The sequence below is a fragment of the Bubalus bubalis genome, chromosome 14 (assembly GCF_019923935.1).
Source record: "Bubalus bubalis isolate 160015118507 breed Murrah chromosome 14, NDDB_SH_1, whole genome shotgun sequence".
Lineage (NCBI taxonomy): Eukaryota > Metazoa > Chordata > Mammalia > Artiodactyla > Bovidae > Bubalus > Bubalus bubalis.
This window is the reverse complement of record NC_059170.1, coordinates 47,697,694-47,723,061: the sequence shown is the minus strand read 5'-3', so window position 1 is coordinate 47,723,061 and position 25,368 is coordinate 47,697,694. Positions and strand designations below refer to the sequence as shown.

The following is a 25,368-nucleotide window of genomic DNA, read 5'->3' as shown; positions in this document are numbered from 1 at the left end:
GGTCAACTTACACATAGATGTCTTTTCAATAAATGCATTGATAGTACTACATGACCAGAAGTTAGTTTAATCTGAAATGTGGAATCATGGATAAGGATGATGGACTGTATAAAGTTAATACGCAGAATTGCAATGCGGAGTGGGGGAGGTCTGTTGCCATCCCAACTCAAAATACTGTTCAAGGGTCAATCCTACTCCTAAAGGTCAATTTCAAGAAAACTGTTTGCTAACACCTGAAGTCAATCTGAGTATACCAACTTGGATAAAGGCTTTACTTTCCAAATAGACAAAAACTAAATCAAGTTTAGCACTGAACTGTCTCAGGAAAGCCTGATGGCATGGGAATGTGAGGGTTGGGGGGAGACATGATGTGCCAAAGACATTTCATCTGAAGAAATAGCAGTGGCTTCAGATACTACCCAAATAGACCCTACTGGTCTGTCGAGCTGCTAATACTAGTGAGAAACTCTAGTGGCCATACCAGTTCTACTCTAGGGCATTAACTACCACATTAGATACCACAGGATGCTAACTTCACTAGTTAATGTGTAAGTGCATACAAGTTATACTATTATCTGTGACTCAGACAGAAGGTGACAGAAGAGAATTCTTTGAAACTCAAGAAAGCAGAGTATGATTTGGCAAACAACCACCCTACTTCTAGAGTCCTAATGATAAAATTCACATTCCTTAATATCTCATTTTCTCCAAGGATCCTCCTCTTGTGTGTACTCTCCCTACATATGCAGTTGGTAAATATGAAATTAAGCCAGTGTTTGTTTTTAAAAATTCAGTTTCCTACGCTCCATCCTCCTCCATTGCTCTGATTCATGGTAATTCAGATGGACTCAGGAACTTCCAGCTTTAAAAGCTTCCTAGGTGATTTGAACAGACAGCCCAATTTGGGGTAATCATAATAAACATGTGTTTAGGTTTCCCCTTTCATCAATCCTAAAAATCTCTCAACTGCAGAGTTCTGGGTATGAGCAGGGAGCAAGTCAGCACAGCCGTGCAGGCCCCTTCATGCAGCTCTCACTGACCAGGTTCCTCCCTCAACTGCCAAGTGAAATATCTAGGATGCTCCTTTCTAAGGAAGAAGAAAGAATGCAAGAGTAGCTTGAGGCCTGGGGCTGCTGATCTGACTGACACCAACTCCTAATTAGTCACAGGAATAAGAATAAACCTAATAACTCACTATGTCAGTCTGAACACTCAGTTAAATGCTTTACAAGTGTTTTAGATACCATAATTTTCATTCAGCCCCACAACAATGCTCAGGGAACGGACACAAAAACACACATTAAGTAACAGGCCTAAAGTCACCACCCCACTACAAGTATCAGCGCCTGGCCTTAAACAATTAACTGAAAAATGGCTTCACCCACTGGTTAAGGATGAAAGGTAAATATGCACATTCTCTGAGCACTAACTCAAAGTTTACCTCCTCAGGCCTCTCAGACTGATACTGTCAATACCCAGTATTGAATCCATTGAGAAAATATACTAAAGATAAGTCAAATAAAACCATAAAATGTAACCATTTTTAATAGAAACTCGACAAAGGCTACGTATAGAATTCTTCTGGTATTTTATGGCACAAGAAGGAGTCCTATAAAAACTGACAGGATTTGAGGCAATGTCATTTTCCCTCTGCATTTCCTGGTTTTACTATAATAAATTTGTAAGAACAAAGAAAAATTTTAGTAAAAGCAGCAAACAGTCCAAGGGCCCATTAACTCCAACCTCGCCTTGCATAAACGTCCTATTTCAGAACTCAAGCGGATAAAAAATTTTAGAAAAACAGGAATATGTGTAAAGCTAAATATGTCAACAGAGTGACCATATTCTCTAGAACTCTGCTGTCCAATTCAGTAGTCACTAACCACATGTGGCAAGTAGGCACAGGAAATGAAGCTGGTCCCAACTTTATTATGCTATAAGCGCCAAAACAACAGATTTCAAAGACTTTGCAAAAAATTGGAATCTTTAGTTTTTAAAAAATCAAGTATGTGCTGAAATGAATATTTTATATACATTATATAAAATATGCTAAAACTCACTTCACTTTTACTTCAACATGGCTACCAGAAATCTGCACAGGTGACCTGCCTTTGTGGCTCACATTTTATCTCCAGTGGGCAGTGTGCTCTAGCACCCTGTTACCCATGTGCAACCAGCAACATGGGCAACATCTGGGATCTTCTTAAAAAGGCAGAGCCTTGGGCCCCACCCTAGATTGACGAACTAAAACATGCATTTCAGCAAGATCCCCAGATGTTTCGTATACACATACAAGTTTGAGGAACACTGTTCCAGAAAACCGCAATTTCATTTCCTTAAATCGTAATGACAAACCCAGTATTCTTTCATCTACCCATTTACTAAAACGCTCCATAGTGTGGAGCACTGTTCTAGGCCACTGGGATATTAGGGGATAAAATCATTAAGAAACTCACTCCCTATTCTGGTGGAGTGTGTTCCAGAGGACAAGCAACTGTCAGTTCTGCTATAACACTGCTTTTTTTTTTTTAATCTAGTTTGTTTGAGTATTATTGATTTATCAGGAAACTATCTGAGCGTAACACAAATTTCCCACTTACCTACAAACAATTTCATCTGCTGAGAAACACCAGCTGCACCCAGCTGACCAAGCTACATACACATTCACAGGACAGACACACACCTCAAATACCTGCCAGTTACCCCAGTTCTTCCAGTTGGGAGTCATATCCACCCACAGTTGGTTAAAATGTTCAGAAGGTTACTTCAGATAACCTTCCTTCCATCATTTCACAATAACTCATAAACTGCAACCTTTCCACAAGCTAATTTCAGGTCATTAGCAAACTAAAATGCTATTAACTATATTGTTAGTTTACTCCTTAACCATTTAACAAAGTTATATCAAAATATTTGTAAAGTTCCTCTTTTAATGTGTCATTGACAATGTTTTTGAATACTGTGCCCTTATCACATTTTCCCTATAAATCCCAGGGTGCAACTTTGCACGGCATGGTAACTTTCAGTAACATGTGCTGTAACAGAATGACTAGAAATAAATAACATCAGGTCACTTTAAGTACAAGGAAGGAACAAAGCAGCAGACAGGACAGAGGATGACAGGGAGCTGTTTGAGTCATCAGAAGGGTAAGTGGGCCTCTAGGGGAGGGGGTGCTGAAGCTGACACCCTACTGGAATGAGACAGCATCAGGAGGACATTCAAAAAGATGAGCATCCCAGAAACAAGGAGCGGAACTCTTGAGACCAGAACAAATTTCCTGAGGGCCAACGCGGACAGAGCAGCCCAAACACCCAGACACCAGATTTTACAAAGAGCCTATTACAGGCATTGGTAAGTAAGAGGGTCAAGGGAGGGTCTTGAGCTTGAGTGATGTAAGCTGAGTGGCATTTTATCTGGACCACTCTGGCTATGTGTTGTGAATAACAGTATGAAGCAAAAAGGATGTGGGACACCACTTGAGAGGCTCTTGAAGAGCCCAGGTAAGAGGAGAGAATAGCAATTTTAAGTATATACCACAGTTCAACTTAGGATCTCTTGGCCTTACAATGATGTGGAAGCAACAGGCATGCAGAATGGAAAGCACACTTCTAATTGTGAATTCTGCTCTCTTCCCAGGCTAGTGATATACCAAGGATGGGGCGGCAGCAGCAGGGAGACGGACTTCCCCGTCAGCCATGTAATTAGAAGGGGAAGCAACTCCTACACTTACAGCCAATTCTGCTTTTCACTCTCAGTACAGTAGAAAGTTACATGAGATATTCAATACTTTATTATAAAGCAGGCTCCGTGTTAGGTAATTTTGTCCAACTGCAGGCTCATGTAAGTGTTCTCAGAACATTTAAGGTCGGTTAGGTGTATTAAATGCATTCCCAACTTACGGAATTTTCAACTTTTGATGGGTTTATTGAGATGTAACCAAGTGGTTATAGTTGGAGTACAACCGTAAGGTAGAGATAAGGTTCTACATATAGCAAAAACACTTGTTTCTACTTTCAATAGCTAACAGTAGGCTACATAATTGGATTATATGTTCATTGTAAAACAGGAATAATTCTGATCAGCCTAATTCAAAGGGTTGTGGGACCAGATATAAAAGGGCTTTCAAAATTACCAGGCATCAAATAAATCATAAAAAGGAGACTCTTCGTAGGATATATTTTCAAGCCCCAAAAAACTGGTTTTGAAATGACTGACAAACAACAACTCCAATACTTAGTATAAGGTCCCAGAAGCAGAGTCCAGGTACATATGTGGGGTATGAAGATACCCCAGCTCACTGCTAGCTCCACTCTTTTCAGCACCGAAACAAAATGATTCACAACTTAACCCAAACCATCCTGCGCCAAAGAATAAGAAGAGGTGTAACAGAAAGACCATCTAGAATACATATTTTCTGTGAATTATGAACCCCAAATCCTAAGCATGTTCACCAAGAACTTTAAATACATCTTGCATAACTGAATCAGTTCAATTAATACTGCCTTAGGCAATCCACTCCAGTCTTCTTGCCTGGAAAATCCCAAGGATGGAGGAGCCTGGCAAGCTACAGTCCATGGGGTGGCAAACAGGTGGACACAACTAAGCAACTTCACTTTCTTTCTTAAAATTTAAGATCTTAAAGTAAACCATACCAAAATAGTTTTGACTGTGAACTTAAATCCATTATATCATAATAACCACCTCTTTAAGAATACCAAGAATGGGTTGCCATGCCCTCCTCCAGGGGATCTTCCCAACCCAGGGATAGAAGGAAGTCTCTCATGTCTCCTGCATTGGCAGGCAGGGTCTTCACCACTAGTGCCATCTGGGAAGCCCGTTTCTAGACCAATCTTACTATTGGTTCCTTTCACACAAGTAAATATTCCCTCATCTATAAACTATAAAACAGGGATATTATTTGTTCTACCTACCTTCCAGGGTCAATGCAAGGATCAAATGAGACGGTTCATTTTTATAGTACTTTCTAACATAACAAATGCAAAGCATATTTCATTTTATTCCAGTGTAAAGTTATTCGAAGAACCACAAAAGTCATACTATGCAATTATCAGTCTATTTAATGTAAGAATACTAAAATATTACTAAATTATATTTTAACAACTATAAAAACAAGTTATCCCCAAATACTTCCTACTGAATAACAATTCCTTCAAATGTTACAGTAATTGTCGCTTGAAAATTGGATTAAATTTCCCAGTTTCTCCAAATATGGGTAAATGACCCCAAAAGAGGCGGGGGTACTTCCATTATGCAGTGAAAAACTTTAAAAAAAATTTAGCAATGTAAGCACTAAGGCAATTTTTCCTTTGTACTCAAAAATATTTGAATACTAACTTTAAAAGCTATAGAAAATCACTTAATTCCCACAATTCAGGGAACGAATAAAGAATAATTTTTTTCGATTTCGATTAACCAACTGAGCTAAGCTATCTCCCCCCAAAAGATGTTTCTAACAGTTAATTCTTAGAGGAAAGATAAGAAAAATGGGACAACCCCCAAGAGGCTGAACTTTTGTGGAACAGCTTTACATAATTCCTATAAAGCTACCCTTCATTCTTAAACTCAATGGTACTAGCATCATCCTGAAAGTTACTTGGTAAAATTATCGGTAGAACTAGTCAAGAAAAACATACTTTTATGAAATGGAAAGAGCTTAAAAATTCCATTAAGTACAAATTCAACCTAAGCTATAAAAAAAAAAAAAAAATCAAATGACTGTACCTTAGATTCTTGCTTTTGGTTATTTTTAAACAAAAGATTATATTTTGCAAGTTGATCACATATATGTAAAAATAACTTTCCACCAAGTAATTAACTTTTAGGTAATATTATGTCACAAAATTTCCCTTAGTTACAATAAATAATCTGAACTCCCTTGCATAAATCCTACGGGATAAAAGTCTCTAATTCCTTTAACTGTACAAACTTAGTTGGAATAAATCCTTTTAAACTGCAGACTTCAATCTTCTGCAGGGAGTGACAATCCTCAATCCCTACTTTCTGATTTCTTACAGTATTAGTATGTCTTAAAGTCTTTTTATGTATTACTCTAAATTGGCACTTAAAGGAAATCAAAGGTGACATGAAGAACTAAAAAAAAACCTGTGATGTGGACAGATGCCAGTAAAGCCCGGCGGGGCAGTGTAGGGTAGGGTAGGGTAGGGGGTATATAGACACTTGAGTTAGGCATTTACTAAAATCATTAGATTTTTTAAAATCCTAAAATAAAAATCAATTTTATATTAGTTCAATAATATAGTAACCTGTTCTTATATTGTTACTCACACATGCTGAGTACACAGAGAATCCAGCTCACTTGCATTTGACTTTGAATAATGGTTTTGATCTTTATCTACATATACAATTGAGTTTATAAAGATAAAAATATCAGGGAATACAAACACCTACAATGAAATTACACATATTCACTTTAAAATGTTAGTTTCAAACTCATTGTTAAGAAAAAAACAGCTAGAGTCAAAGTATAATGACTTAAATATCTTAAGAATTAACTGAGGAAGAATCACCACTTCACATCTTTAAAACACAGAATTAACATCAAAATGCTCTCTGCACTCAGAGAATACAGATCTCATTTTATAGTATTTGTTATTATTCCTCCGTGGTGTAAAGTAATATGGCAGCCAAGTATATGAGAGATAGTATAGACCAGAGATGAAGTTAGTATTAGTTAAAAGCCTCCAGAAGAAGACAAGCAAATAGCTAAAAAGCAAATCAGAAAAGGGGCTTACCTTAGCAAATGACTAGATCAGAAAGATAAGTTTCTTACAAATGGAACTAAAGAAACATCAGCAAGCAGATGCAAATAAAAAGGAAACTAAAAGCAAACAAGAGGAAGGAAAATGAAAATCAAAATGAAGGGGGGGGGGGGGGGGGGAATACAGAAAAAAAAGCAATAAGCTAAAAACAAGTAGCTCTCCAGAGTCAGAGCTTTTAGCAACAGCTTCAAGGACAGGACCACATCTCAGCATTACTTCCAGGCACACCACACAACTGCTGACACACAGTGGACGCCCAATGTTTGCTCAATATTTAAGCATTAAGCAACAGAATGTTCTTGCAAGTATTTCACCTGTAAAAGAACTTAATCAGACACAGTTCACTGTAAATGCATGAAAGCATTTACATAAGTTTCCTAGAGCACCTAAAATGACCCTTTTCTGGATTTGGGGGTAGATGACAGATTAACCAGATCATAATCACTAAAAGAGAACCTGGGATACTTATTATCTTTAAGGAGATGAGGTGCCACATCCTATTTAGTCACAGTCACCAAAATTTTAAAAAGACAAAGCACAATATAGTACAAACAGTACTGCCTTCTAAGATCTAACATTTGAAATGAAATTCACTGTAATAGTGACTGGTAATAGAATCTCAGGCTAAACATAACACTACACAAAACTTACCCCGAAGATTAATATCAATTTTGCCCCCAAAATTCTAACACTTATTAACCAAATCCACCAGCTGTTATTTCCAAACAAATATGTTTATATGTGTAAGTAGCATGCAGCTATGCTATATTTAACAGAGAACTATATTCCCCTCCCATTCAATAACCATCCAAATATTCTAACTCCATGCAATCTTTTTTTTTTCCCATGCAATCTCTGACCACTATTAACTTTCTCAACCCAGCAATTATATACAGAGGAGGTCAATGTTTTCCAATATCTCATCACACTGAATATAGCTGATTTCTATCCCAGGAGGCAAAAAGAGAACAAGAAGCAGCAGGATTTGAAGATAGTTGAAAATCAGAGACAGAAAGCCATGAGGGACTCTGAGTTTCCTTATAAGCTTATAGAAGCACAATCAAAATGCTGTATTTATTTCAAACACATTATCTATTATGCAATTTAAGATCTTATGAATAATAGAGATGACTGACTTAGTAAAATTGGTTTGTCCCTTAATGAATGCCATATGTAGACAGGAAATCTGATTATTTTGGTAAATTTTGGATACATTAAATCTGAAAACAATTTATTTTCAGCCTCCTACCACAAAAAACTTGAAGCAAAGTAATAGCTGAAGGGTAAAACCACTGAAATGAACTTTTAAAAAGGTGAGTATCTGAGTAGATATAAAAGGTACATTAATAAGACCCTGGAAAATATGAAAAATAGTATTTTTCTTAAAAAACCTAACAAAAATTTCCTGTATCACAAATGACTTTAACCCACGAACTGTCTCAAAAAACCTTCTAAATTTTTAAATTCATACTTTACCACAAGAACACACATCTGAACTCCTTAAAAAATAAATTCAAGTAGAAACAAGGATCTCAAAATTAACCAAGCCAAACTGCAATCTTGGAAAGTTGAAAAGCTTAAAGTTCCTTTCTTGGAGAAATGTCCTGCATGTCACTCACCATTAATAAAGCACTGGTAGGCTACATTCATAAATGCATCCTCTAATTATCACCCACTGGGGTCGAGCTGTGGATGCTGGGGTCAGCATCTTATTTCTACATAATCTGTTTAGGAATCAAAATATTCTGATGACATAACCATTTAGTAACATTTGCAAGCTGGAAATATGACAAACTTTTTGTCTTACATAGAATTATTAATAAATGTAAGTTTCAATAAAAAAAGCTACTCACCACCATCCCTCTCTCTAACTCTGTGAATATGCACGTTTTTGGCCTTACTGTGACCTGTGCTGTCACTGTATTTGTTTTCAGGACTATCAGATCTCCGCAACATTTTGTTTGGTGGTGAAGGATCTGCGGCGTCTCGCATTTTTTCATGTCTGTGATCACCACTACTGGGGTGACTCTTCGATGAATACTTAAGTGCCTGTAAAACATCACCCCCCCAAAATAAAAAAGAAATCAAACTTTTAATTTCGTAAGTTAGTTCTATCATAAAATTTGCTCTATTAACTACATTCAGTTTTATGAATTGGTAAAACTGAAATTTTTTTAAATTCTGCCTTTAAGTTATTTACACAAGACCTAAACACGAGTTATTGTAAGGCTCCTTACACATACCAAAATATGTTTTTTTAAAAAAACCTTCCATTAATCATCTTGTAAACACAAGAAATCAACCCTTTGGCAAATTAACTCATGCTTTTCTGGGAGTTAAAAAGTTTAATCTAAAGTATTCACTGAGTACTACTGTAATGTTTTTGCTCTGCAACTATGCTAAACACAAATACAAATAAGCATAAACACGTTTCTTCAATCTGACCCCAAAAAAGCATCAGAATTCAGAGAATCCTCATCAGAATTTCTCCAATTCTTGGATTCAAGTAAGTAAGGCATTTCAGATCTAGTTTAACTACTCTTGCAGGCATGGGAAACAATTTTAAGGTATAGAAATGTAGGCTCTTATTTCTGACCTATCCTAATGGAATTTAATGGAACTCCCTCAAAAAACATTTAACATATTTAAGACAACCATGATATAGCTGTCTTCTTAAATGCATAATTAACCATGTTTTAGAGTGTGATTCAACAGTTTAATCGCTGACCTATCCAAATGTAATGCACAATGTTTTACCCGTCAAGGAACCTAGATTTTTAACTAGAACTTTAACTCATGCTATCCAGAAACACAACCGTTAGCTTGGAAACCCGCTCTCCTATCCTTTAAGTGGTCAGATGCAAGAAGTATTTACTTCTAGGGTCACCGCAGAGATGCAAATTAATCAAATTCCCTCCCCAGGAAAACAGGGGCCAACTCTTTCAAAAATTTTTTTACAATGTTACACGAAGCTGTCACAAATAGAAAACTATGTACCTAGAACTCCTTTCATAACAATGAATTACCCAAGTACGCAAAGATCTCAATTTCTACAGAAAGAAAAGCGCCATCTTTCACTCAAGACAATTATGTGCACCGAAAACAAATTGGGAAGGGGTAATGGTTTACAACACACTTAAAGAGTTGCAAACCCATTAGTGGCTTCTTCCTGCCCTTCCGTCTAATTCTGATACCTCTGCTTTAACTTTTAGTTCCCCCAAAACAACAAATGAAGGTGATTCCAGAGTTACTTAACACCTCGTCCTACCGAGTCCCGCACACCCGAATAACCGAGTCAGGTCCTTCCTGGACGAAAATCAATTTTTATTCCCTTCCCCCCCACCCCCACCCCCCCCCACAAAAAGAACTTGAACTTCCTCCCGTCACCTGTCAAAATAAGCCCCCACCCCTCGCCTGCGAGCGCCCCGGGAAGCGAGTGCAGGGTTTCCGGCCCCACCAAGCGGGTTTCGCGTCTGTGGCCCCGAAGGGCCTGCAGCGACCTGTGAAGCCTGCGCTCGAGTAGCGGCTCCTCCCTCCCCCGCCGGCCCCGCCAGCCCCGCAGCCCGCGCCCGCCCCGTGGTACCTGGTAAGGCTGCGCGTCCCCCCGCCGGTCGTGACAGCTGGAAAACAGAAGAAAAGGCCACCTAAGGCAGGAGAACGGGCCCCCCGCGCGGAGCCCGCAGAAAGCCCCCCGCCCCGAATCCCAGCGGCGCTCCGGCCCCCGGCAGCCCGCCCTCCCGCCGCGCGCACACGCTCTCGCTCTCACACGGCTCACACGCACTCACACGGGCTCCCGCCGGCGAGGGGCCGCCGCCGCCCGCGGCCGTCCACCCTCGACTCCCCCCTCCGCCCGCCGCCGCCCGCGCGGCCGCTCCCCCTCCCGGTCGCTCCGGATCGGGGTTAACAACAAAAATGGCGGCGCGGCCGGCCCAGATGAGAAGGAGCGCCCCCCCGCCGCCCGCCCCGCCGCCTCGAAACGAAAAGACGATTTACCCATCACTGAGCCTCTGCTGTTTCCTCGCATACATTACCATCAATGCCCGGCCTGTGAGCGTGTGTCAGGGAGGGGGGAGCGGCCGCGGGAGACGGCGGCGGCGGGCGGGCGCGCAGGCGGCGGGCGGCGCAGGCCCGGCGCGCCCTCGGCGACGCTCAGCACCTCCCCGTCACTGGCGCCGGCGCTCCCGGGCCATCTCCTCCGTCCGCACCACGCTCACGCTCAGCTCAGGCCGGGCAGCGGCGAACCGGGGGGGGGGGGGGGGGGAGGGGGGCAACACGACGCGTCCTGCTCGCCCCGCGGACAGCGCGACTGCCTCCTCCGCCTTCTCCTCCTCCCGCTCCGCCGCCTCCTCCCCACCTCCCCCCGCCGCCGCCGCCGCCGCTGGGTCCTTCGCCGCCTCCTCCTCCTGCCGCCGCCGCCGCCGCCGCCGCCGCCGCCGCTGCCGCTCCACCAACTACATCCGGGCAACTCGGCCGCTGCGGCCTTCGGAAACCCTCGGCAGTTTCCGCCACGCCCCTCCTCTCCCACCATCGCGCGCGCCGGAACGCCGCCTTCGGCAAACCTCGGCTCGTCCCGGCCCTCCTCTTCCTCCGCGGCCTGGTTCGCCTCCTCGCGACCCGTCCGCTCTTTCCGGTCGCCGGTACCGGTCCGCACGCGCCCTTTCGGCCGCCGCCGTTCCGGTTTAGGGGTAGTCGGGCTCGGGGAGCCGCCCGAGGCTGGTCCCGGGGGCCCCGGGGCGCGCGGGGCGGGCAGCGTCTATGGGAGGAGGCCGGTGGGGCGTGCAAGGAGCCATCGCGGACTAAATAAGGGCGGCTGCGCTGCTGCGCGTGCGCCCGGCGGCGCTGGGGGCGGGGGGCGCGCAGGGGAGCGCGCCGGCCGCCGCCCCCGCCCCCGCCCCCGCCCCTGCCCCTGCGGGCTCCGGCCGGGAAGCCCGTGGTTGGGCGGCGGGCGGACGGTGGTGGGCCCAGGTGTTCGCTCCGTGCGCGGCGGCGCGAGCTCCCGCGAGGCCCTCTCCTCGAAGCCGGGGCCTCGCTCCCGCCTCAGACCGGCGGGCAGACTCGGAGCTAGGCCTTCGGCCTCACAGAAGTAAGTCACCCCCGGAAGCGCGGGGAAAGGGCCGGTGGTGTTCAGGATCACCGTGCTTTGTGCCCGAATCCCGTGCGCCTTCGAAGACCAAGGTGAGGACCCGCGGAGGAAGGGCGAGCGCCGCTGCTTTGAAACACCCGATGAGCCTACTGATGCAGGGAGACACTCATATTTTCCACCCCCAGCCGCGCCCTCCCCTCCGTCTCCTTTTTTTCTCGTTTTTCTCTCTTTTAGCTCGTCCGCGCTCAGATCCAGTCATCTGGAGTTTTTCGCAGGTGAACTAAGGCCTGGTGGTGGTGGTGGTGGTGGTGGTAGTGGTTTAGCCGCAGAGTCGTGGCCGACTCTTTGCGACCCCTTGGACTGTAGCCCACCAGGCTCCTCTCTCTGTGCATGGGATTTTCCAGGCAAGAATACAGAAGTGAATTGCCATTTCCTTCTCTTTGGGGATCTTCCCAACCTAGGGATTGAACTTGAGTCTCCTGCATTGCAGGCGGATTCTTCACCAACTGAGTCACCAGAGAAGTTCCAGTAAGACCTGGGAAGTGCTAATGAGTTGCTGCAAATTGAATTTTATAGACTGCTACAGGCACAGTGGCATATTTAGGGGGAAAAAATCCAAGTATACTCCCCAATTAAGCTTTACGTGTGTGTGTGTGTGTGTGTGGGTGTGTTGGTGATGGTTTAGTCCTTAAGTCGTGTCCGGCTCTTTGTGACCTCATGGACTGTAGCCCAGCAGGCGCCTCTGTCCATGGGGTTTCCCAGGTACACGAATACTGGAGTGGGTTGTCATTTCCTTCTCCAGGGGAACCTTCCTAACCGAGGGATGGAGCTCAGGTCTCCTGCTTCGCAGGTGGATTCTTTACCAACTGAGCCACCAGGGAAGCACAAATAAAGGCCTCGGGGCAAAGTGTGCCGAGCGCTAAATGATTTGCTACAAATTGAATTTTATAGACTGCTACAGACTCAGTGGCAACATGGGCATATTTGGAGGAGGAAAATCCAAGTATACCCTCCCAGTTAAGGAGTGTATCTGTGTGTGTGTGTGTGTGTGTTTTGGTCGCTCAGTGGTGTCAGACTCTGCCACTACACAGTGACAAATAAGCATATTGGAAGAGTGAAAAAATCCAAGCTTACCTCCCAGTTAAAGGGTGGGGAGGGGCGGTGTCTGTGTGTGTATTGGTCGCTCAGTTGTGTCAGACTCTTTGCCACCCCATGGACTGTAGCCTGCTAGGTTCTTCTGTCCATGGGATTCTCCAGGCAAGAATACTGGAGTGGCTTGCCATGCCCTTCTCCAGGGGATCTTTCCGACCCAGGGATGGAAGCATAAGTTTTTTTTGTCTCCTGCATTGGCAGGCAGGTTCTTTACCACTATCACCACCATGAGAAGCCCAGCCTTTACTTGAGGGTGATAGTATTCAGGTGGTTTTATTTCTTGTAAGACAGCATTAACTACAAAGGATAGTAATAAACGTAAACCAAATATACAGCCATTTACATGGAAGAAAAAGGCAAGGTAGGAAACAAATCAGAAGAAACAAGATCCCTTCAAAAAACTGATTTAAATGGTATCTAACCGGTTACATTATTGCTGACCTAATCAAGAGATGGGACGATGTAGGGGGAAAGGGCCAGAAATCACAACTGATGGAAAAAAAATTTTTTTAATCAGGTAGCCTTATTTGTCAAAAGGTCAGATTATTGCTGTTTGGGAGGACCAATAGAGGCCTACCTAGAGCCCTCAGATGCTGTCAGTAACTAAGAAGAAAACTGCCAGTGACTGAAATGGAAGAAAAAAGAAAAACTGGAGTCTTTTAAGTGCAATTTCTGACACTTTTGTAACAAGACATCACATTGGAACAGCACAGAAAATAGTACAGAAGTCTCATGCACAAACATCTTGAAAACTGGCAGCAAAATTTATTACTAATGTCTTGTTTAATGATTGGATGTCTGCTGAGCCTGTTATACGCCCTTTGATCAAAACAGCAAACTGGGCTGAGCTACAGAGAGAAACAGCTTTAGCAGTGTACAGTCCATACTGGTTATTCACAGATACTGCATTGGCAAGTTCACTTTCTCACTAAAATTTATTTGTAATCCCCAGATCAATATCCATAGTATTTCTGGACGTTCATGGTAGAGAATGTGACTTGCCTGATAGGCACTGATGAGGGTAAAAGCAACACTCAGTCTTATTTCAGCTCTCATACTGTAAACAAATGTGGTTTTCATGATACACACAGTCATGTTTTTAGCATTTTTTTGTTGTTTTTTACTGGTGATTTTCCTATTTTAAGTGCCCCTCCACTCCCACCCCAAACACAGTGCTGAACTATTATCTAGTACCCCTAAGCACAAGACGGCTGTGATGTTTTTTGTGGAGAAAATGTGTACTACATCGGGTTGATTTAGGTATATCATTAGTACTCTTGCCCATGATGAGGTCAGTGCTGATGAATCAACAATATATTAGATAAGATGTCTAAACAGAGGCTTCCCTGGTGGCTCAGCAATAAAGAATCTGCCTGCAGTGCAGGAGATGCAGGTTCGATCCCTGGGTCTCGAAGATCCCCTGGAGGAGGAAATGGCCATCCACTCCAGTATTCTTGCCTGGAAAGTTCCATGGATAGAGGAGCCTGGTGGGCTACAGTCTATGGGGAAGCAAAAGAGTCAGACATGGAAGTGACTAAACCACCACCACCACATGCCTAAACAGAAATACACATAAAGTTATCAGTTGAATCAGTTGACAAAAATGTGGTCAGAGTATCTCAGGACCCCATCCATGTGTTTATTTCCCCAGGAGCAGTTCAGTGTTCCCAGTGACTGCAGAACACAGCTGCCTCTTGATGAGAATCAACTATTTACTAAAGTACATATCTAAACGTTAAACCCATTTTTAAAAAAAATTTCACCTCTGTAAGAGAATCTAATTCCATTATCTGTTGTTATGACTCCTCTCTTCCTCTACTTTACCTACCTGACCCGTATACCCTGCTGAATTCACTGTATGCTTGAGGAAAATGAGCTGCCAGTATTCCTCACCCTTTATCTTAGTGAAAGCTCAGCCTCTGCACAGGTGCCATATCAAATCCTGGAGACAGAGTTTAGGGTGAAGAAGAAAATATCTTTATTACTTCACCAAGCAAAGGGAAACACACCAGGTTTCTGCCTAGAAAAACTGTGTCCCAACCCCAGAGAACTTGATGTTGGGGTTTTATAACAGTGGTTTAAAGCTGGGGTCTCTAACAAGATTAGGATGTGAGCCCACCAGGCTCCTCTGTCCATGGGACTTGCTAAGCAAGAATGCTGGATAATCTTCCCAACCCAGGGATAGAACCCACGTCTCTTATATCTCCTTGTATTGGCAGGCGGGTTCTTTACCACCTGGGAAGCCCTTCATCTCAGGTGGACGGTCTCCTAATCTTGATGGTCTCTTTAATCTTGCCTCAGATTGTTTCTTGTATGCTTCTCCCTTAGTCTGCCATTTGGAGCTTAGAGAAGGTCGTGGAGGCTGGAGTCTCTCCTACAAGAAATAGGGAATAGAAAGGCCTCTATGCCCAGGAGCCTGACTGGGCCCTGCTCAATTTCACCTCTCCCTAATTTCTCTTAGCTGTGTACCCTACCCAGCTGTTTAACATCTTCCAAACCTGACATCACATCCTGAGTCTTTGCTGTGTTGCTTCTTGTTTCTGTAAGAAAATGGAATCAGAAATGTATAACAGCTCCGGCCCACTCCCACCCTTGCATCTAGCAACGTTCCTCCGTCTGAATGTACTACTAGCCTCCATAACTGGATGGACAGTCCAAATTCCTATCCAAGACCAGAATGGCTACTTTTACATCGAGTTCCATTTTACTCTTGGAATTGTCCTCTTGTAAAAGTTTCCCCACTCAACTTGATCATTTTTGTCTACTTATAAACATTTTAATAACCGCCCTCTGGGGGAAAAAAAATCTTGATCATGTCTCCCTCCAAATGCGACCCCATTGCTCTGATCCACTCCTATACAGAAAAACTTGCATGTCTGCTACTCATTCTTAAACCTGAAAGTCAGACTTGATCCCCAAACTCCACTTAAACTTACTCTCTGGATCCTCAGGAGCCTCCGTGTTCTCAAATCCACTTTTCATTTCTCAGTCTTCATCTTACTTCACCTGTGAGCAGCATTTGATAACTCATAGCTGATGACTTACTCTCTTCCTCGTGAAGCTCCTTTTCTTGCCTGCTGGAATTCGGCTCTCTTATGTTTCTCTCCTGTTTTCTAAATGATTCCTTAGTCTCCTTGCTGGCTCCTCGCCTATCTTAAAATCCACTAATGGCTTCCCATCTCAGAATGAAAGCCGTGGACTTTGAACCTTAGCATGGTGTACAAGGCCCTGCATAAACCACTCCCACCCACGTTATCCCCAGTTTCGCATTCAGAACTTTTTTGCTTGCTCGGTCTTCTCCCACCTCTCGACCCTCCACTTTCCTCCACTACACCAAGCATGTCTGGGTCTCAAGACCTCTACTCTAGTATCCTGCTTGAGTGCCCTTCCCCTTGGCACCAGTTATGCTTATGCTATGTCTCTCCTCAGATATCTTTCAAAAAGGTCAGTACTCTGAGAACTATGTAAACAGCACCCCACTTACTCTCTCTTACTCTTCCTTACTCTGCTCAGTTTCCCTTTATACCACTTGCCCTATTATGTCTTGTGTATTTCATTTAATGGTTGGCTCTCACTAGAGTGAAGGCTCTAGGTGATAGAGTGAGATAAATATTTGTTGAGTGAAAGATTTAACTACAAAAATGTGCAAAGAAAGTAGCAAAATATTGTTAAGTCTCAAGAGAAAAAGTATATACTTTTATTTCTGCTTGCTCTCTAAAACAAACAGGATTATTAATTCAGTCCTGTCACAAATTAAATGGGGAAAAGCTGGATTATCCCTAATATAAAATACTATAAAAGGTAACATTTGAAAATGTATATAAATTTGCATATGTAGCTAATCTTATGTAGATTATTTGCATGCCTTTCTAATGAGAGATCTCAAATTTGTAAATGGGCAGGAGATCTGTATTTCAACCAATAAATTAATATATGTCAGCCACTACAGGGGAGAACTATCAGCAAAAGGCATCGGTGACCCTGATTTTAACACCATCCTCTTCGTGGAGGAAGAATAAAAAACTCATGTCCTCAAGCCTCTAGTTGTAAAAGAGACTTTAAAAGGTTTTGCTAGAATTTTTAAAGCGTCACAAAATAAATATAGTCCCTGAAATTTTTACTTACCTTTTCTCATTTCTCTTTTTTTCTCTCCTTGCCTTTCTGTCCTGTGCCTTGACACAGTGTAGTGACTCAGAGTGTGGTTTTGAAATCAGAATGACATGATCTAGCACTCTGGCTACAAGGTTGACTGATTAGCAGTGTAACATTGTGCGGATTACCACAGTCTCCAAGATTATGCTTCCTTGTCTCCAAAATTGGCTTGATTGGGTAAAGGGCTGTCTGTAAAAAGTGAATGAGGTTCGGTAAATAACTTAGCACCACATGGCATATACATGCTGCAGTACAATCTTTAAAAAAAAACAAAACTGTGTGAGGAATTACCCACAGAACTTAGAATACAACCTGAGTCATAATACTGTGCATCTCATGTGAAATGGATACTCAGACATGCTGCACGGGTGACCCCAAGTTATGGACCAGTCCCTGCTCACAATACCATAGTATTCAATGTAATTTGCATGACACTGCTTGTATATAAGCACATATACTCACTGATGAAAATTGTAGTCTGACAAAAACATTGTTTAAAGTTTCCCATGTTAGGTTTTGGGAGGTTTTCTTGTGGCTTCATCCAGGCATGTGGGATGCCAATAACTACCCAACCAGGGATCAAACTCACACCCCCATGCAGTAGAAGCACAGAGTCTTAACCACTGGACTGCCAGGGAAGTCCCAGGCTTTACTTCAGATTACAGTAAAGCAGGCTGGATCCAAAAAGGAAGCACTCCATTTTACCAGGAAGTTACCCCAAAACAGCCAGTCATCCAACCAGTAAGGGAGACCTTTCTTGCATCAAGAAGCCACCTGCCAATGCAGGGGACACAAGTTTGATCCCTGATGCAGGTACATCCCACATGCCTCAAAGCAGCTAAGCCCATGCACCACAACTGGGCTCTAGAGCCCAAAACCAGAGAAGCCACTGCAGTGAGAAGCCCACGTACCACAACGAAGACTAGCTTTCCACAGCTAGAGAAAGCCTGCTCAAAGCAGCAAAGACCCAGCTCAGCCAAAATTAATTAATAAATTTTAAAAATTAAAAAAAAAGACTGGTGGACTTTAGAGGCTCTAATGCAGTTTGCAATGATTTCTTGTTAAAGGTTTCTCCAGGTCCTGCAGATAGCAGTCGCTACCCCTGTCAACACTCTCCCTACAGGATATCATTTCTGCAAAACCTTCCAAACACTCACATACAGATATTTTGTTCCATGAACTCCTGGGATATTGCAGGATTGGGGAAATCATAAGAGGTATAGTGGGTTTCCCTGGTACCTCAGCTGGTAATGAATATGCCTGCAATGCAGAAGACCCCAGTTCAGTTCCTGGGTCAGGAAGATCCACTGGAGAAGGGATAGGCTACCCACTTCAGTATTCTTGGGCTTCCCTGGTGGCTCAGCTGGTAAAGAATCCACCTGCAATGCGGGAGACCTGGGTTTGATCCCTGGGTTGGGAAGATACCCTGGAGAAGGGAATGGCTACCCAGTCCAGTATTCTGGCCTGGAGAATTTGCAAAGAGCTGGACACAACTCGGCGACTTTCACGTCACTTCGAGAAGTATAGTGTAAGCCAGCTTAGGATAGAATTTAACATGGTACCCAGTTTTTCATGCAGAATTTAGAGAAATACTGTGATATCACTCATGTCAGTGTCCAGTATTTCCTAATTAAGCTTCATTTCTAGATAGGATAACTTCGGTAGGGATATTCTTTTAAGCTCACTGTCGGCCTGTATTATGTGCATTTAGGCCACTGCATTAAACCCATGGCAGCAGGGAGCACACGGGACTTCTGAGCAGGTGTCTGTACTCGCAGCCCAGCCCAGCGCAGCAGGGCCATATGACTCCATCAGCACAGCTCCAAACTTGTATTAGTGTTGACTGCTTGAAATAGGTAGTGTGCAACTCTGTGGTACCAAATTCCCTCCTTTTAAAATGTTTTTCATCTGACTTTTCATCCTTTCTTGCATCATGAAGTATACTTTTAGAAAAAGGGATATTCATCATTTATATATTTTAAAAGCCATCTTACATCAACATCTGAAAAATTTCATCTGCAAAATTGTAAAATCGATATTCGGTGTTTTTCTGCATGGAAAGTGACTTTCCTGTCTGAAGGAATATTAAATGTATATTTTTACTTATTTGGCTTCACCAGGATTTAGCTGGGGCACCCGAGATCTTCCTTGCAGAATGCCATCACTTAGTTGTGGCAAATGGGATCCAGTTCCCTGAGCAGGGATGGAACCCAAGCCCCCTGCTTTGGGAGCACAGAATCTTAGCCATAGGACCACCAGGGAAATACCCTATTTGACTGAATATTGACCTGTTTATATAGTGAATAGATTTACCTACAGAACACTACAAATATGAAAGCTGTCTGTGGCAAAAAAGACTTCCTGCCAGTATCTTTTCGTTCTTAGGAGAACGCTTGATTTTTAGTGGGACTGTCCCTGTCCAGAAGACTGTATTTCCTTATTTCCCTGTATCTTGAGGTTGCCCTGTGATAACTTCTGTCTAGCAGGATATAAGCAGAAGTGCATGGAACTTAGGGAATCCTTCAAGAGAAAGGGCTATTCCACCTCTACTTTCTCTGGCACAACGTGATGTGATGGCTGGAACTTAACTAGCCATCTTGAGCTGTGAAGTGGAAGCCGTGTGCTAAGGATGGTTTCCTGGCACAATGGACAGGCGTATCAGCCCAAGAGAGACTACCGACAGCCAGATTTTTTTTCTGTGAGAGAAAATAATCTGCTATTTTGGTAAGCCACTGTAACACAGGATTTCTTCTTGCTCGTAGCTCAGTCTAAGTCTACTCTCAAATATGGAAAGAAATGATCTGAAACTACGTTGTACTGTGCTCTAAGTTGTTTAATTTGGGGTGGGTGATCATGGCATCTCCATTTGATGAAGAAATTCAAATCTGAATAATGTCCCCACAGTAAAAAAAAAACAAAAAAAACACAATACAGCTCACTTCAGTTTTTCTTCCCAAAGATGTTGGTACCTTTACCATGATGTTCACTTCCTTTGAAAGAATAATACGTCTTGACAAGTGAAATAGGTTATCTAAAGCAAAATACCTTGCTAGTTTAAATTTGCTAACAAACAGACTCTTGTATTTATTTTCAATTATTGTGTCTGTTGCATTTGTGGAAAATTCATGTTCAATGAATTCAGGAAATTAATGTTGAATTAATAGTAAGTGAAGTTTGTATTGAAGATGATTGGTTCTAGAGGGCTGGTACCTTATTTCTTGATCTAGATGGTGGATGCATGTATATTTACTTTATTTTTAATCCATTAAACTGTACATATGTTTATGTGCTTTTCTGAATTAATATATTTCATAAAAATAAAGGATTAAAGATGTGAATTTTGTGGTTTCTTTAAAAATACACCTTTCACTTGTTTTGAAGCAAATATTTTGTTTTTGACAAAAAGAAATGTAAAATATAAAATTCATATTATTGTTAACAAATTCCTCAATAATATATTGCTTTGATTAACAATTTTTATCAAGTATATGTGGTTTTTTTGTTGTTGTTGAAACCTTTCAGTAATTGAACTAACTACATAATTCCAGAAAGTTAGCAGACTTTCTCTATATAACATCCACTTTAGCCAAACCCTTTAATAAGTAGAATCTAGTTTAAATAGAACCACTTCATATCTTGTAGAACAAGCCTAGGATGAATGAATTGCTAGATTAGATTTTATTACAGGTGCAGTAACATTCTAAGACATATTTCTGTAAAAGTACAGCATCGTGAAAGAGTGTTAGTCTCCACTAGTGTGTTTGGACAAGACACTAGATTTTGAGTTTTAGTTTGCTATATCCGTAGAAGATGTATACTAATCCCTGCCCTCCTACAGTTGTGAAAATACAGTGAGATATGTGCACATCCATTGAACAAGCACTTCATAAACCTATTGTTACTAATATACAGATTTAATTTAACCTTTTTTTCCTCTGCCCCTTCTAAACCCAGCTTACACATCGGGTTCAGATCACATACTGCTGAAGCCTAGCTTGAAGGATTTTGGGCATAACCTTACTAGCACACAAAATGAGTGCAGTTGTTCTATAGTTTGAACATTATTTGGCACTGCCTTTCTTTGGGATTGGAGTGAACAATGACCATTTCCAGTCCTATGGCCACTGCTGAGTTTTCCAAATTTGCTGACTTACTGAGTGCACCACTTTAACAGCATCATCTTTTAGGATTTTAAATAGCTCACTGGAATTCTATCACCTCCACTAGCTTTGTTATAATACTTCCTAAGAGTTGACTCATTGGAAAAGACTCTGATGCTGGGAGGGATTGGGGGCAAGAGGAGAAGGGGACCACAGAGGATGAAATGGCTGGATGGCATCACTGACTCGATGGACTTGAGTCTGAGTGAACTCCGGGAGTTGATGATGGACAGGGAGGCCTGGTGTGCTGCGATTCGTGGGGTCGCAAAGAGTCGGACACAACTGAGTGACTGAACTGAACTGAAAGCCCACTTGACTTCACACTCCAGGATGCCTAGGTGAGTGACCTACCATCATAGTTATCCCGGTCATAAGACCTTTTTTGTATAGTTCTATGTATCCTTGCCACCTCTTAATCTCTTCTGCTTCTGTTAGGTCCTTACCATTTCTGTCCTTTATTATGCCCATCCTTGCATGAAATGTCCTCTTGATAACTCAAATTTTCTTGAAGAGATTGCTGGTCTTTCCCATTCTGTTGTTTTCCTCTGTTTCTTTGCACTGTTCATTGAAGAAGGCCTTCTTATCTCCTTGCTGTTCTCTGGAACTCTGCTAAAGATGAAGCTCCAATAATTTAACCATTTAATGTGAAGAGCCGACTCAATGCAAAAGACCCTGGTGCTGGGAAAGATTGAAGGCAAAAGGAAAAGAGGGCAACAGAGCATGAGATGGTTAGATAACATCTCCATCTTAGTGGATATGACTTTGAGCAAACTCCCAGAGATAGTGAAGGACAGGGAAGCCTGACGTGCTGCAGTCCATGGAGTCGCAGAGTCAGACATGACTTAGTAACTGAAAAACAACAACTTAACATGGACATGGTCCAGGTTGATCCAAGTTCTCTGAGGCCTTATCTGTCAGCAGAGGGGGTGTATCAGTTGGGTTAAGCAGTACTAGCTGCCTTTCCAGGCACTTTGACTTCTTGGGAAATTTGCACAACACAGATTTATCCCTCCATCCCCTCCTAATCCAGTGTGGGTCAGGTGGGTCTCCTTGGTGGCCCTCCTACTGAGAGGAGAGACATGGGATTGGGGATGTGGAATGCCTACATTTTACAACTCTTCCACCTTAAAGTCCTTTATTCATACTTCCAGCTTCCGTAATGGGAAAGAAAACAGAACTCACACCTGCCTATTATAGTCCTATGTTCTTCCCCCTCAAAGCCCTCGGGCCAGAACTGTTTCTGCAGCCCCATCCCACCTTCCGGGAAACATGGGTATTTATGACACTACCTGGCACAACAGGCAGCTTAAAAGAGCCACTTGATTTAAAGCAGGAATTCTTAATATTGAGTCCATGAAATGGCTTTAAGATAGTCTGAGAATCCCACTAGATTTTATACAAAACTCTGGGCTTGTGATGTTTATTTTTTCAGAGAACCCATTGCTTCCTTTGGTCTCAAGGGGTACTCAAAAAAAGAATTATGATTTAAGGTGAGATTTTCCTGGTGGTCCAGTAGCTAAGACTCCGAACTCCCAATACAGGGGGCCTGGGTTCAATCCCTGGTCAGGGAACTAGATCCCACATATTGCAACTAAAACCCAGTTACCCAAATAAATATATTAGTTACTTTTAAAAAAAGAATTACTGATTTAAGGCAATAGGTAAGAGGAGAAAAACTGGAATGGGCTGCTCTCATTTTGTATTTAACACTACCTGTAGTTTACAGCCTACTTTCTATAGGTGACACATGGGCCATAGAGGTTCCACACACAATGAATGACCAGGCATTTTTCATATGTTATCTTTAATATTCACATTCACCTTGAAGGCAGATATTCTCATCCCCTTTTTGCAAATAGAGAAACTAAAGCATAAAGATCACATAATATGCCTCAGATTACACAGCAAGTAAATGCAAGGAATGAACCCAGGGCTTCAAAATCAAGCTTCAAAATCCTCATCTCATACTGGGCAATTTAAGTGTTTACCATCCACTACAAATGAGCTGTAAAAGACAATATGGCCTGAACACATTCCTGACTTTTATTTTCCTGCAAACCGAACAAACAAAATACTCGTCTTTAGCAGAAATGTCATAGAAATTTCTGTGGTTGAATTGAAATATTCCAACATTGAGGAAGATCTGTTGTATACAGAACTGGCTACAGATAGAAAAAAAGACCAAGTAACAAAGACGAAAAGAGAAAAGAATTTCTAACTTATTCATGCTTAAATAGATGGGTAGATATGTAGAAATATGTGCTTTTTGATTTTGAGATAACTACAAATAATTTTAAGTAGCTGCATTGAACTGGTGAGAACTTTTTTTTTCTATTTTTTTGCTGAATTTTCTAAATTTTCACTTTAAATATCAAAATTCATTTAGAAATGGTAAATATGTCCCTGAAGTATCCAGAGTGACTCATGATCCTCAGAGAACACTGTTGAGTTGGTATCCTGGAGCATTTCTGGCAATAGAATCTGGATTTTTTTTTTTTTTTTTTTTCCTTTCTTGAGAAGATCAAAAACCGACTCTGGCTATAATAAGCAAGATGGAATTTATTAGAAGAGCTTAGAGAATTCCTGGAAAGTTGGGTCCCCCAACTTGGACAAAGAACAGGAACCAAGTTGCTCTCAAGGGTCAGCAAGCAAGTTGTCAGCAAAGTTCTTGCAGCAGTAAGAATGTCTTCTCAGCTGGTAACTGTTTCATCCCAGTGCTTCAGTGATTCAACGTTAAGTCTCAAGAGTGTCTAACTATCCAGTCCTCAATAACAGGCTCAATACTCCTCTGCCTGCTATTTGCCTGGTCCTACAGCCTTTTGTTCCCATGAAGGAAAGAAGCCACTTCTTCCAAAAGTGACTTACAGTAAAGGGTTCTCAAAACAGAGGCTGAGAGACCAAATCAGGCAGTCAAACAGTAACTAACTGCTCCACCACAAGCAGCCATCCACAGGTCACTGACACGAGGCTCTTAGTGTATAACTTTTAGGAAAGGAAATTAAAATGTGAAATGTCTTAGTCAAATTTCTTAGTTTAGTTACCTATGCTGAGCAAAAATATAATAAGTGTATTCTATAAAATGGGCTTCCCAGGTGGCGCAGTGGTAAAGAATCTACCTGCCAATGCAGGAGACACAAGAAACTCAGGTTCAATACCTGGGCCAGGAAGATCCCCTGGAGAAGGAAATGGCAACCCACTCCAGTAGTCTTGCCTGGAAAATTCCATGGACAGAGGAGCTGGACAGGCTACAGTCTATGGGGTCACAAAGAGCTGGACATGACTAAGCATGCACACAAGCAATACCAAAAGAAGTACAATAAGGAAAAGAAATTGTGAATAGTCAATAACAAAAGAAGGAAGAAATAGGAAAAAAGAAAAAGAGATGAAGAGACACACCCTGCAAAGGAAAAGAAAGGGAGGCTGTCAAGAGAAACATGGGTGCAAGCCTTTGGCAAGCTCCTCCTTCAGGCTTGCTCCATCTGCTACCATGAATTCCTAATCACCCTCCCTTCCTGACACCGTTATTTCCATCAGTTCCAGTGAGCTCCCTGCACCTACAGACAAACCTACACTCTACAGAGATTTAGAGCCCATTGAGATCTCAGGAAGTCAGGAGAACCAATCCCTACCAAGAGCAGCTTCCTTGCACCATCAACACAGGAGCTCCAGAAAGCCACAGGTGCTGGGCGCAGCAGCCCTGGAGGGGCTCCCACAGAAATCTGATGGACGGAGATAACCTTCAGAACCTGTTCCTCCCTTTTTCTTCTTCAGATCCCTTCCAAACAAAGCTCTTCCAAAGGAGGACAGAACCCTTCACTAGGGGAATCCAATGCAGCAAACCAGGGCTCACTCGCGTCTGTCTCTGGCCTGAATTTCACCAGGAAATTCACTGAGGCATGCTTTGTTGAGAAGTACTTTGTGGCGAGGCTTTACATTTTCCCTCAAATCAGCTAAAACAAAATCTTAGGTTTACCTCTTTGGTTTTCACATTTTTCTTTGTTGAGCTTAAGTAAAAGGGAC

At 42.4% G+C, this 25,368-nt stretch overlaps 1 protein-coding gene and 1 long non-coding RNA gene across 7 annotated transcripts in view; both read right to left on the bottom strand.

Annotated features, from left to right (window-relative positions):
* Positions 1–11,537, bottom strand: part of WAC (WW domain containing adaptor with coiled-coil) — a 78,716-nt gene extending 67,179 nt beyond the window's left edge. The window contains exons 1-3 of one of the 6 annotated variants that reach the window (XM_025264255.3): positions 11,361–11,537; positions 10,385–10,421; positions 8,655–8,868 (exon numbers count right to left, since the gene is read on the bottom strand). In XM_025264255.3, coding sequence (XP_025120040.1) covers positions 8,655–8,793 — 139 coding nt within the window. In that variant the 5' untranslated portion in view covers positions 8,794–8,868; positions 10,385–10,421; positions 11,361–11,537. Of the gene's footprint in view, positions 1–8,654; positions 8,869–10,384; positions 10,422–10,794; positions 11,233–11,360 lie in introns of those variants that run through there. The other 5 variants (XM_025264253.3, XM_025264257.3, XM_025264252.3 and 2 more) reach the window with 5 other exon arrangements.
* Positions 11,538–14,479: 2,942 nt separating this feature from the next.
* LOC123329226 lies at positions 14,480–16,103 on the bottom strand. The gene is made up of 4 exons (XR_006544588.1): positions 15,973–16,103; positions 15,229–15,410; positions 14,865–14,978; positions 14,480–14,535 (listed from the first exon to the last, which is right to left on the bottom strand). It is a non-coding gene; the product is annotated as an uncharacterized LOC123329226 (long non-coding RNA).
* Positions 16,104–25,368: the final 9,265 nt, after the last annotated feature.